The sequence below is a fragment of the Caretta caretta genome, chromosome 1 (assembly GCF_965140235.1).
Source record: "Caretta caretta isolate rCarCar2 chromosome 1, rCarCar1.hap1, whole genome shotgun sequence".
In the NCBI taxonomy this organism is placed as follows: Eukaryota; Metazoa; Chordata; order Testudines; family Cheloniidae; genus Caretta; species Caretta caretta.
In genome coordinates this window covers 333,574,023-333,588,127 of record NC_134206.1, presented here as the reverse complement: position 1 = coordinate 333,588,127, position 14,105 = coordinate 333,574,023, and the positions used below count along the sequence as shown (strand labels likewise).

General features: G+C 38.8%; 1 protein-coding gene across 2 annotated transcripts in view; it reads left to right on the top strand.

Moving 5' to 3' along the window:
- Positions 1–14,105, top strand: part of HGF (hepatocyte growth factor) — a 79,044-nt gene that overhangs the window by 57,072 nt on the left and 7,867 nt on the right. For both annotated transcript variants that reach the window (XM_048836496.2, XM_048836495.2), the window contains exons 9-14: positions 1,979–2,106; positions 3,658–3,760; positions 5,114–5,253; positions 8,028–8,066; positions 8,606–8,702; positions 12,192–12,266. In XM_048836496.2, the coding sequence (XP_048692453.1) occupies positions 1,979–2,106; positions 3,658–3,760; positions 5,114–5,253; positions 8,028–8,066; positions 8,606–8,702; positions 12,192–12,266 (582 nt within the window). The remainder of the gene's footprint in view (positions 1–1,978; positions 2,107–3,657; positions 3,761–5,113; positions 5,254–8,027; positions 8,067–8,605; positions 8,703–12,191; positions 12,267–14,105) is intronic.

Sequence of the window (14,105 nt, the reverse complement as noted above, 5' to 3'; positions counted from 1 at the left end):
CTACTTTTTTAATATTGTCATCATCATCATCATTACTCTGCATGCTGACATGTTCATTGTTGCCTCTGACATTGGAAACTACACGAATATTGCAAGACTGTGCTATAAATAATTCTTACTCTTTGAAAACAAAAATTATGGGTTATTATGGGTCACAGATGAATTGGTTCAAGGCTGTCTTTGTTTTTACACACTGAAGACCCTTATCCTGAAAACACCCATGAGCTTAATTTTGACCACATGAGTAGACTGATTTCAAAGTTAAGTACATGTGTGTTTACAATACTGTGGCCTAAATCCCATTAATAAAGCATCACTGTTTCTTAGAAGGAGACAATTGTTTATCTGTAGTTTTAATATTCAGAAGTAACTTAATCTTGGTGCCCCCCCCTTTTAAGCTAAACAATCTCACTGTGGATACTTGACATTTATAATATTTTATGGAGTTAACTTTTTTTATTTTGTTGTCTTGTCAGTTCTATTTCCCCCTCATTAATGATTACATTTCTAGCGTGTATTTTCATTACCTTGTCTAGATTTAATGACACTGATCCCTTGGCCCGAGCACAAGACTTGAGTGGAAGAGATTCCAGCCTGAGTTCTAACCTTGGCTCTGAGAAGCACTTGCTCTGTAGTTTTGGGCAAAACACTTGTATTTGCTGCGTCAATCCCTTCATTGACCTGGGGCATTGTCAGGGTTGTTTAATGTGTGTTATATCCTTTAGAGAGTTATCAGTAAAATGAACAATAATTGGAGTCACTTGGATATAGGCGTAAAGCTAAAAACATTCTCTCCTTGGGCAAGAATATTGGGTTTAAATCACTCACATGTTAACCTTTTGCGTTTCTGTTGACTTCAGTGCGGGAATAGAATTGGAACTGGTCCTGAATCTCCTGTATAAATCTCATAGATGTTTGAGCAGGACCTTCCTGCGCCCACCTGAAAGACAATCGGTGAAGCTGTTCCTGAAGTGTTTTCTCAGCCAAAATACAATTGAGTCTTTGACATTTTGCCTGAGTCACTACTATTGTAAGATTAGGCTTAATGTACTGTTCTCACAATCTCCTGTAAAAAAGTAGCCCTGTAACAGTTCACCTTGAAAACAATAATGGGGCTGATATGCAGGCCTTACTCATATGAGTAGTTATTAATCATGCTAGTAGCCCTCATGAAGTCAATGGAACTGCTTGTGTGACTGAGGAAAACCCATGTGAATAAGGGTTACAGGATCAGGCCTATTTATTATAACGTCAGTTATCAATGACTGTTGCAGATGGGAAAATACTGTGGAATGTGAAATTGCAAAGAAAGTGAGAACAGCTTTCAGGAGAAAAGAGAATAAAACTTACATTTGAGAAGTTTGATTATTTAATTCAAGCTGTGAGAGATTTTTAAAGAGTGACTCCCTTGTGATTAGATTCCTATTCAAAAGGTAACACCTGTTTAAGATTTCAACACAATTTTTTCATATATTAAGATTCAGTTTCCTAATTAAATCAACGAGAAACTACAGGACACCATTTCTGAACATTCTACAGAGCCATTCAAAGTACTGAGAATTTTTAATGCTATGGCATGGTTTGTATTTTTTTAAATACTTTTAATAGGTTTCAGGTGTATCTGATGCCATGCAAGAATTTTGTAATCAGAGAAAGCTTTGAAAAAAATGGTGGAAGTTCCCATATGGCAATATACTACATTTAAAACATTATTGTACTTAAAGTGAAATCCTATAGCTAGTCAAAACATAGATCTACTGGAGATGATTCCCCTTTAACCATACTCCAGTTACAATTGCTTTACTTTATTAGTACCTGCTTTCTTGTTGTCTCACCTAAATCTCTCAGCACTAAATACTGATCAAGAACATACAGACCTCAAGGAGCCTCTATTATTGTTACCTTGTAATAGAAAAAGCAATAGAACACAGCAGTTTTAGGTTATGCCTAATATAAAATAGCATATTTATTTTTATAGGGATTTAAGAGAGAACTACTGCCGAAATCCAGATGGATCGGAGTCACCTTGGTGTTTTACTACTGACCCAAACATTCGGATCGGTTATTGCTCCCAAATACCTAAGTGTGATGTGTCAAATGAACAAGGTAACTGATACAAAGGAGATAAAATATTTTAAGTTCAAGATGCCAGACTGACTTCCTTGATTCTGATCTCAGTTACACCTATGCAATTCAGAGCAACTCCACTGGCTTCATTTGAATTTCATTGGTTTTACAGTCATATAAATGAGTTCTGAATCTGGCCTAGTCCCTCTAGTCAGGCAAAGGAAGCAACAGTGAAAGTGTTCCCCCATCTGACGCCCTATTGTATCAAATCCTCTGCTGATATAAATCAGTACAGCTCCATTGAAAGTAAGGAACTGTGCCATTTTACACCAATTGAAGATCTGGACCATTGTGTTTTCTGCTTGAGATGGAGGGACCATCCCTAGATCATTCTCCAGGCCTAGCTATGTCTTGATCTCTCTGCTGAAATTGCCAACAAGGCTACCAGATCTGATGTATGGTTGGTTGGTTGTTTTAATGTGGACTCCTGACCACCGGGAAATGAATGTAGACAATAACATGCAACCTACCCCAGATAGGTGTGAATTTTAAACAAAATCAGGAAGCATTCTAATCTGAAGCTTTAACATTACATACATTTTCTACAGATATTTTCCCATTAGATCTCTGCTATATGTCAACTTGATCCTGCAAGATGCATTGTTATCAATGGGAGTTGACCGCATTCAGCATCTTGTAGAGCATGCTCAGGCTTTGACCCTATTTTAGAATAATTCATAAGAAAAGATATCAGCTTTATTCCATTTATCCTAGCATTCCATTAAGATTTTTGGTGGGATAAGGGGCTTGGATTTTTTTGTATTAACAAGGATTAAATTTTGCCTCCTTTTTTTTTGTGTTTGTAAAAAAACAAAAAACAAAAGCGTGTTGGGGGAGTCTGTTTGGAATTAAAATATTGACCATTCAAATCAATCATTTTATACATAAAGTCTTATGTTATTGACCATTTCAAATTATTTTTACACATACATGTTTGGTGACAGCACATCATACGATAAACATAATTTATGCTTCATTATCAAGGCATGTTTTTAAATTGTATTTAAGTTGAAGGTGCACTACTCTTTGGCCATGCCAGAGAACAGAAAAACTCCAATGTATCTATTGCTGCCAAAATCCAGAACCTCTCCTTAATGAGTTCAGAAGTTTTGTTCTCAGTTCTATTGAGGATATCTGGACTTTTTAAAAAGAGCACAACATATTCTGGCAGCTTTTAGAAGTAGAATAATTTGCAGTGACCCTGTTAAGTTAACTGTAAGCAAATTATATTTCAACTGAAAAGCTTCCAATTTATCTAAGAAAGACACAGTAAAAGTAAGTTATTGCATACTATAGTTAAGACCCTAGGCCTTAAGAAGGGGATATATCATCTAATTTCAGAAAGGTTGACTTTCCCTCATTAATTTGTTTTCTGGTTTTGGTTATATTTGCTTTATCTTGTATAGTGTCTGCTAAATATAGCACTTGATTATCTTTAATTATGTGGATGCTTGCTGTAAAAGAACAACTTTCTTTTCATTATTGCACAAGTTCCTTCAACATTTCTTTTTCTCAATATTCTTTTTCCAGATTGCTATCGTGGGAATGGCAAGAATTACATGGGGAATTTATCTAAAACAAGATCTGGATTAACATGCTCTATGTGGGACAAGAATATTGATGACTTAAGGAGGTGTGTAGCTACAAGACATAAATGAGTCCTGTACAAACATCACCTCCAATTTGCACCTCACTGTCTTATGCAAACACTTCAAAATATCCCCTGGAGTTCCCAGCATAATTTCCGTCAACATTTAAGTATATTGTACAATGTGTCTTTGTTCAGGCTTGCCACTAATTACAGACTTTGGGATCTCATAGCCCGTACATTCAATGCCTGGGATTTTCCCGACTCTGCCCTTTAAAGTTGTGGGCGAGGAGGGTAGGGAATGTAGCATAGTTGCTCCCTAAGGATGAGTACTGCTAGTTGCTGAGTGCTCCCTGCTGAGCATCCTCAGGTCCCATTGACTGCAATGGGAAGCCAAGATGATTGGTGGTGAAAAAGGCAACTCAGTTTAACAGGCATAGTTTCAAGTTGGTTTTAAGATGAAAATGGATAAACAACCCAAGAAAGGTTCAAAGCAAGAATAAGAGCTCTCCGGGCTGTCCATAGCTCAATTGTATTCTAAGCACCAATTCAGCTTGCTCAGAAAGGGACTCTAAATAACTCCCACAGCAAAAAGTGCAGATGCCTTAAAGGTACAACACCCTCCTCACAAGATTAATCACAAATTGAACTGTTTCAGCCATTCAGCGTGCAGGGATGCCACGCAGCTACTGGCCCCTAATTAAACTATTCTACCTCAGTAATGCAATTCGCTGCTCTCTGATTTGTGCTGTGTGTTTAGTTTGTGTAGTCACTGTCTGGTTATTTCTCACTGTACAATACGTGAATTGCTATACACTTGTGTTGACTGCTGTTATTAACCCATTATATTGAAGGGATTTGTCATGATCTGCATGTACAAATATGTCTGTTCTAATTGGGACCTGTAAACTGTTTGATTTGATTGGCTCATCCCATTCTCATCAGCATAAGTAGAAAATCTCTACAGTTTTAGATGGAAGAGAAGTCCTGTTGTTATGCACATGTATGCGTGTGTGCATGCATACTCTGAAAACACTACGAGCGGAATCTTTAAGGCATGTGGGTGGATTTTTAGGCCTCTTTCTGATCTCTGGTGTGGAACGTGGAATCCTGATTCACCAGCCACTCCCACCTAATTGAAAGGAAATATGATTTGCTCTTTAATGTGGCCCAAAGCCTCCCATTGAGCACACTGCCTGAATACGGAGCTTTGTGCTAGGTTTCTTCATATCGAGCTGAGGAAATTAATTGTCCTGCCACTCCTTGAAGCAACTAGAAAGCAACTCTGCAACCCTCCCTGCAGTTCTTATGCTTGAATATAGTCCATGTGAATTCATTTAAAATTAGGAATGAATGTTCATAGCAACATACTTATTGGTAGCATGTTTTCTTCTGTAGGCACATACCAGTATTCAGGGAACCAGATATTAGCAAACTGAAGAAAAACTACTGCCGCAATCCAGATGATGATGCTCATGGTCCCTGGTGCTACACAAGCAATCCTCTCATTCCCTGGGACTACTGCCCAGTTTCTCGATGTAAGCACTGAAGATGCCTTGCAACTTGGGAATTACCGTCAGCTGTATAATGTCGGCTATCTTGTTTTTAACATACATTTGTCTTTGTTCTGGCTGTTACATGTGGCACCACAAAACTTAAACTCTTATCATGAATAATTTGTGCATTAGTTGGGGGCAATGGGGAGAAAATGCCTTGTGCAAAGCCTGTGCCAGGGAGATTCTCCCTTGACTGGCTCCAAGGCTCATTTATGCTGCCACAGCAGGACAAAAGGGCTGTAGCAGATGAAAGAATCCTGCCCACTGCAAGATTACCAGTGATAGTCAAGCAAGGAGAGGAAGAATGATGATTCAGGGGCTAGGGTGTTACCCTGGAACTCCTGAGACCCAGGTTCAATTCCCTTTTCTGTCTGCCACAGACTTCCCATGTGACCTTGGGCAAATCACTTAGCTTCTTGGTGCTTCAGTTCCTCATCTGTAAAAGGATAACAACACTTGCCTACCTCATAGGGGTGTTGGGAGGACAAATACATAAATGAGCATGAGGTGCTCAGATTCTGGGGGAAAGTGGGGTTCATATAAGTACCTGGATAGCATAATTTGCCCAAATTTCTACAGGACTACTTAAATAACTCAAGTGATCAAAGGAGACAAATATTAAAGAAATCTTTGCTTCAGTGTACAAAGAGTTTATTCACCATTATACTCATTTGCTATAGTTGATGGTCTTAAATATGAAGCAAGAAAGTACAAACTCATTGCCTTTTATTTGTGTGTGTGTGTGTGCATGTGTGTTTTTCTCTGTGTGAATTTTTACATCTCAAAACACAGTATACATTATATATGGAATAAAACCACAGATATGTGTATGGGGTACTCCCTTTAAACTTTTAGAGAATGATGTAATGTTCCCCCTCTTGGCAAATATTGTGGAAGTCATTTTCAGACAGATCATATGTTAAAATTAAATGGTGTAAATAAACATAAAGAAAAGGGATTGGAAAAATTAATTGAGAGTTAGTGGGGGGAAAAGTTCACGATGCGAATTATGGAATTCGCATTTAAGTTTGAAAGATGTTTATCTTCATTTTGTATCTTAAAACTGGAAATGCTTCATAACCTGAGAGAACATTTCAAGAGTAAAATAGGCTCTTGGTTAAGGCAGAAATGTGTCCCTATGCACTCTAGGAGTTAGGAAGAAAATCACACTAATTCCTAGGAGCAACTGGCAGCATTTTTTCAGCCCCTAACCCTGCAGCCATGTTCAGGCTCTGTCTACAATACAAGCGCTACAGCAGTATGGCTGCATTGCTGCAGCCACACAGCTGCAGCGTAGATACTTGCTACAGCAAAGGAAGGGGTTTCCCCTTTGCTGTAGTAGATCCATCCCCTTGAGAGGCAGTAGCTAGGTTGATGGAATAATTCTTCCATTGAGCTCGTGGTGTCTACTGGGGCTTAGGTTGACTCAACTGGGTCTCTCAAGGGTGTGAATTTTTCACACCCCAAGTGATACAGCTTGGTCAACCTAAGTTTTAGGTGTAGACCAGCCCTTAGAAGGAGATCCTCTGATTCAGGTGTTGTTATATCTGTTGAAAGTAAAGAAACTGTGTAAAAGGTGTTTTGTTTTTGTTTTGTCAGTGTAGAGGAAAAGAAATAGTCGAACAAATGTCAAATCTATTCAGCTTTTGATTTTATTATTAGTACTTTTGGATTGTTTACAGCAGGGGTGGCCAACCTGTGGCTCCAGAGCCACATGCGGCTCTTCAGAAGTTAATATGCGGCTCCTTGTATAGGCACCGACTCTGGGGCTGGAGCTACAGGCGACAACTTTCCAGTGGGCCAGGGGGTGCTCACTGCTCAACCCCTCGCTCTGTCACAGGCCCTGCTCCCACTCCACCCCTTCCCACCCCCTCCCCTGAGCCTACCATGCTCTCACTCCTCCCCCTCTCCTCAGAGCCTCCTGCATGCCACGAAACAGTTGATCAGGAGGTACGGGGAGGGAGAGGGAGGCGCTGATCGTGGGGCTGCTGGTGGGCAGGAGGCGCTAGGAGTGGGGTGGAGGAGCTGATGGGGGGCTGCTGACATATTACTGTGGCTCTTTGGCAATGTACATTGATAAATTCTGGCTCCTTCTCAGGCTCAGGTTAGCAACTCCTGGTTTACAGCAAGCCCTAGTGGGCTATGTGGCAATGGTAATTATTTTTGGTCACCACTGGCAGTGCTATTTCTGGATTCAAACCCCAGAGTTACAGGTGAAAGTTCTCCTAACTTGAACAACGCTTAAGCAGTTTAAAAAAATATAACTGGATTTGAGTTGATCTTCAGATAACAAATTTGGCTTCAGATAAATTTTCCCTAATATCAATATATAAATAAGATTTAGATTTTCCAGAGGGTTAGGGTTAGGAACCCAACTTCCTTGGAAAGTCAGTTGGATTTGGACAAGTAACTCCTTTTCATAACACCAGCCTTATTTATTAGTATTGGCCGATGCTTATGTGAAACCAGATGCATGCATTGGTAAATGTCCGTGTAGTTCAGATGTATCCAAAATTAAGCCAAGAGGAAAAATGTGAAATAAACATTTCTAAATGTTGCTAAATTTTTTCTGAAATTAAATTCTACCCCCTTCCTTGCCTCTATGCCTTTGTGGCCTTTTCCAAAGCTCATTTAAGCCTTAATCTTTGTGAACTATTAAAATCAATAACATAGCATTTATTTTTCTGTTATGACTCCTCTTAATTTTAGACTTTCTTTTATTTTTCACTGTTATGGACGTCTTGTGTGTCTGCTAGGTGAAGGTGATACAACTCCTACCACAACCAATTTAGATCGTAAGTAATTGTTACATATATACTGTATGTCCCATTATGATAGTTCCTCTTTCTTTGAGTGTTCTGTGTATATGTATGAGGTAAAGGAATAAGTTCCTTAAAACTAGCCAATCCTTTCTGATTGGCATGCCACAATATCAGCTAAAGAAAGCAAATTACTTCTAGGCTTAAGAAAATGAGATTTACAAAAGAAACACTTAAAATTCCTTGGCAAGCTGATACCTTTATGGTGTTCTGTGATATACATTTTTAAACTCACTCTTCCAACTGGTGAGGTATGGTGCTAGCTTTCAGTATTAGCTATATAATTATATGAATTTCAACAATAAAACTATTTAAATGTTTTCATGCCAGCAGCCTGTTTAAATATTAGATGGCCTACTGCCACTCCAACTGATGTAATTTTGAATGCTTTTAGTAGCTCTGAGAGAAAAAAAATCTGTTTCTTAAAAATTGACCTTTCTGTGGTCCTTATGTGCAACTGTACAGGTTTCCTCCCGCTGTTTTTAGTAAAATGTGATCTCTGGACCTGCTTTCAGATACTGTCATTTCTTGTGCCTCAACAAAACATTTGAGAGTTGTAAATGGAATCCCAACGCAAACTAACGAAGGATGGATGGTTAGTTTGGCATACAGGTAACTATCATTTATCAAGATGACCCTACTTTAAAAAAAAATAGGTTTGAGGTTACACTAAAACATAGACCTCAGTAAAGACACACGTACATTGTGATTAAACACTGCATAAGCAAAGTATAAATATGCTGGAACAACTGTTGAATCCAAGTCTGTATTCTTCTTGTCCATGAACTGGTTATAAGCTCATTATTTCTGTCCTATGTATAAGAACTGTTCTTTATAAAACATGCATAATCTTCTGCTTTCCAGATTAGCTACTGTAGATCCATTTATATCATTGGCATCACATCTAGCCTTAAAATGTTTGTTTCAGTGACTCTTGTTAGAAAATTGAGTTGCATGTTGCCTTCTGCAGTTTAACAGCAGTACATTAAGATTTAAGATGACATGCAGGATTTAAACCAGTGTCAAATTTTAAGGTTATCTGTTCATCTCGTTACATGCAATTGAAATGCAATATGTATGAGAAATAAATATGGGCAATAAGGAAATCCCTTTTCTCCCTGTAAAACAAGATCCTAACGTCCACAGATGGAAATGTATATTACATTATGAAAGATCTTATTCGATAAAGTTATGGAAATAGTTTATCTCATATTGTTCTCCGTTTGGTACCATATGAAGAACTCCCAACATAAAAAAATGCATGTTCCTTAAACTCATTATTCTGCTCCTCCACAAATGCAGTTCTTAACCCATTTGTTTGCCTTTTCCAATTGATGTATATTTCTGTACTATTTTGATAGCTATATTAGCCTTTCTTTAAAGCTCTATGGACTATTTGAGCCCTTTGTACTCCCATCCCCCATCCCTCTCCAACTCACTTTCTATTAGAAAAGCTAATTTTGGATGATCAAACTGTTCTATGGTGACCATGTTCCCTGAATAACAGGAATGTTGCATCAACTTTTTGTTCTGCGTTTGTACAGCACTTAGCACAATAAGGTCCCGGTCCATGACTGGGGTTCCTCGGCACTGCCAAAATACAAATAATTATCATTTATAATATTTCCAGGGTCTGTCTCAACGTCCCAGTTGGTTTGACAAAAAACAATGTTTTTGTCCTCTTGAATAAGCTGCTGATCAGGTGGTTGAGGGATTGATCCTACAAGGCTGGTGTGATCGAGCAAAACACTTAAGTGCATGCTTAACATGTGAAGCATTGACTTCAGCTGGACTACTGACAAAGCAGGGCAGGTGCACCTGTGCTATGTTGAACCAGACAAGTGTGTTCAGCACATGCAAGCAAAGAAGGAAAAGGAGGTTTGTTATATGACCGAGGAAAGGAAAAGGAAGGAGTGGGCATGGCTTTTCTCTCACCCCACAGCTGCCCAAACCCTATTATATACGCACATTTCTGACCTTTCCAAAACTATCTTCTATCTGCCTACCATAGCAGGTGTCTTGATTCTCCCCTTTAATATTTGGTCACCAAAAGCAACTCCCAGTTTAGCTTTTACTCTGGCAAGTGGGTTAAAAGTAGCTTGCAGGCCACAAACTGCTGCAGAAAAGGCATTTTGGAAGAGTAGGCTGTCTAAATCTCTGATATATTTGCCCTCAGTGCTTCCCTCTGTCCACCTGCCACTAGTACCTCTCTTCCAGCCCTAACTGTCTTTGTTCCCCTTCCTCTGTTAACTTTTCTCTCTCCCATACCCATAATGGACATAGCAGCTTTGTTTTGTGAAGTTTTTTGATGATGATGCTTCATCTGTGCATTGTCAGGTGTTGCTGCACAGGTGACATAAGTGAAAAAGCCCAGCCACTGGCCAATTGGAATGTGTCTTTGGACACTGTGTCTCAGGCCATACCACAATATATCCTCAAGAGAGACAGAATGACCAGTGGCTGGGGGAATGACCAGAGACACTTAAAAGATTATGGGGTCTTTTACTGAAAGATGAATTCCGAAAAGCTTTTCTTTTGTTTGGTAGTAGGGAGGGTGAGTAAAATTCACAAGGAACAAAATTATGATTGAAAAATACTTTGTTGGTGAATAAGAGTATGGTTTTATTATTCAACTGTTATATTGTTAGAAACAAACCCACTAATTATAATAGAGGTCTGAACCAAAACTTCAGATCACTCTGGAACATTGGGGGGGGGGGGGTGGAGGGAGGAAATTTTAAAATCAAATCAGTCTCCTAATCCGAGTTTTGAAAACATTACAAAGTGTTAAAATGGGCAAAACCAAACTCAGAGTTGAAGCTCTTTAAACTTTGGGGTGCTTGAAACCCAGATCTGAGACCATACTTTGCAGCTAAGGCCCATCTCTAAAATGTAAAGAAAATTAATTACCCTGAGCATCCTGAGATCTAGGCCAGATTCTGCTACTGATTACACTTAAGTAAATCTGGAGTAACTTCATCTACAGAGAAGTTACTCTGAATTTGTGCCACTGTTAAAGCAGAATTTTGACCTCTGTGTGCCACTGTGTATGTACCAGTCACAACTTCTAAATGAGATGATGCCAATCTGGCCAAGTGACACTGACAAAAAGTTTATATGTACTCTTACTTGTGATGCAGTGACAAGGAATCTTTCTTTTAAAAAGAACCCAACTTGTTCCCCAGCCGAAATACAGTCCAAAAAGAAGTAGAAGGCAAACATCTGTGTTAGTCTGCTATCTTTGAACTGCAACACAGAATAAGCATAAGTGAATTTGGGCTCATTCCAGTAGTTCTTGCTAAAGCTTTGAACATCTGTATGATTTGAATTTATAAAATGTGAGAAGTTAAACTTTGCCCAGAGCACTGATGTATCTCCTTCCAAAGAGCGGCAGTAAATAAATATAATGATTTTGGAAGTAGAAAGAAGCAAACTAATTAATCTGCATTCCAAATTCTCTTCTTTATTCCTGGAATATCTGTCATATTTAATCCTTTTAATTTTACATGATATAGTATGCCGCAGTTTCTATAATCTCACACAAGTCATCACATATTGCAGATTGTTTCCAACTGAAGTACGTTGGGACTGGATAACCCAAGGGATTGGTAATCAAATAGGAACTTTCCACCTTTAGGTCAATACTTGGAATACGAGCTAGCTAAGTAATGACCAAATGTTGTTACCATCTGGTGGCAGTTTAGGGGCCTGTCTGAAATGAGCTGGTAATTTCAGTCCAGTTCCTACTAGACAGATAGCCACATCACAGTTTTACATTTGGCTCCCTTATTTTAGTCTCAGCATTGAGGCCAAAAAATGAATGAACAGAGAAATGAACTTCCCTCTCATCTCTAGAGATAGGTTGGTGGGGCAGTCTGAGGGAAGCCTACATTGCTCCAGTATTATCCATGATTCACCTGCACTGTAGAGGGAGATCTTCATTTTCTGGGGCTGTCAATATACCTTTTAATGGCACTAAATTTATTTAAATAATATGATTGTGTAACTGAATGGTGGCCTTAGAAGTGCTGTTAGAAGTTTTGGCTTGATAAAAACCAAATAGTACAATTTTTTTCCTATGTTTTTTTTTTCCCCCCCTAGGAATAAACATATCTGTGGAGGTACTTTGGTAAAGGAAAACTGGGTTCTAACAGCAAGACAATGTTTCCCTTCTCGGTACAGTAGTTTGTAGATTTGCATTGTTGAAATGTATTTTCTTTCTTTTAAGCCTGTGGCACAATGCATCTTCCCTTTAAACCCTGCAGTCTTCTCTCTTGCTCTATCTTCAGTCCTTCTCTCTTGATAATGAATGTCTTTATGGAAACTTGCTATTCATTTATTATCATTATCATAGCTCCAAAAGAGCACTGGACATTTTACAGAAAGTATGAAGTACGACTGTCTCTTTCAAGTGTGATAATTAGACAATTGCCTCTTTATAAGATTTAATTTCATGCTACTGCTGGGAATTGGCTAGAGTATAATACAAACCTGGGCAAATCTCGGAAAGTTCAAAGGTTCAGTTCACTGAGAATCTGAAAGTTTGGATATTATTAGGAAACAAAAACTACAGTTAGTGGCACATTTCATCCGTCCAAACCCTTAAAAGAATGGAAACAAGAAGTTAAGAGGAAAGACTTGTGTGGCAGAGTTTGAACCCATTGAGTCATTGGGGGGAGAGAGAGAACATGCATGAGAATAATTTATAGGCTGATGGTTAGAGCATTACCTAGGATATGAGTGTCCCAGAATCAAGTTTCCCCCTTCCCCCTGTGACTAATTATTGATACAAAGTGCAACAGCTTCACCAGGAGAGACTGAAGGAGGTCTGTATCCAAATGTCACATAGCCCCGTGGTTAGAACTGGAGAAGTGATAGATCTCAGTTCAAATCTTTTCTCCCCCTCAGATGGAGGGAGACTTCAACTGGGAGCCTCCCAGGTCAGTATCCTTATGAGTTGGCTAAAGTTATGAGTAAGTTTCTCCTCTTTTCCCTCCCTCTCTTTCAGCAGCTTATTACAATGGCATAAGGTGCCTAACTCTAAGAGAGGATTCACAGATGAGAATTGCTAGCAGACATAGGTGCTTCCCTGCAGTCTGGACTTAAATGCCTATGTCTATGAGGTGGTGGGGCTTGACACTCACCATTGGTCAGCATCTCCCATTGGCTAGTTAAGCAGCTCCCTGTCTAGCATACTGGTTTCTGTGAATCAGTCTAAGGAGCCTATCTCTCCCCATTCATTGTATAGGAGCCAAAGTGCCTAACTCAGGCTTAGTGAATTGCAGTGATTTTCTAGACATCTAAAAGTTAGGTGCTGTGATGCTCAGCATTACACACCTAACTTCTTTTGTGCATCCAGGCCTTACTACTTAGCCATCATTGCTCCATAAGATCTGAATATTCACAAGAATTCTGAGAGATCATGAAATTTCTGGAGTTTTCTTATTCTGCCTTGGAAATACAAACAGAACAAACTTTCAGTTCATCCTCTTTAGGTCCTGGCTGAAATCAGGAAGTCCAGTTTCATTGTGCAAATGAAAACTAAATAATTTTTAAAAGTGTGACCTGTTGGGTCTTCCAAAAGGATCAGTTTGAGTTTTGGATGCAAGTTTCTATTGGTTCTTATTTTATCCATATTGTTTTCCCCTCTCTATACACTGCTGAATTACTAACATGTTCTAATTTATTGACCTAGCATCTTCCAGTGTATAGACTAAGAGGCCTGCCATGAATATATGTGGAAATGAACTGCATATTTTTATCCTAATATAGAAGTGGAGAAAAGATGGGTAACCTGCTACAAGATCACTCCCACTTTTAAAAATAAAACTTCAGTAGTTCTTGTCTTAGATGTCACAATTTTAAAAACCAGTAAACAGATTCTCGTTCAAGCTGCAGTACTTGCAAAGTGAAACAATACAATCTTACAGTTGGTGGAATTGATATAAAATGTACAAAACCAAAAAAAAAAAAAAAAGAGAGAGAGAGAGAATACGGGAATAGTGGAGATGGACG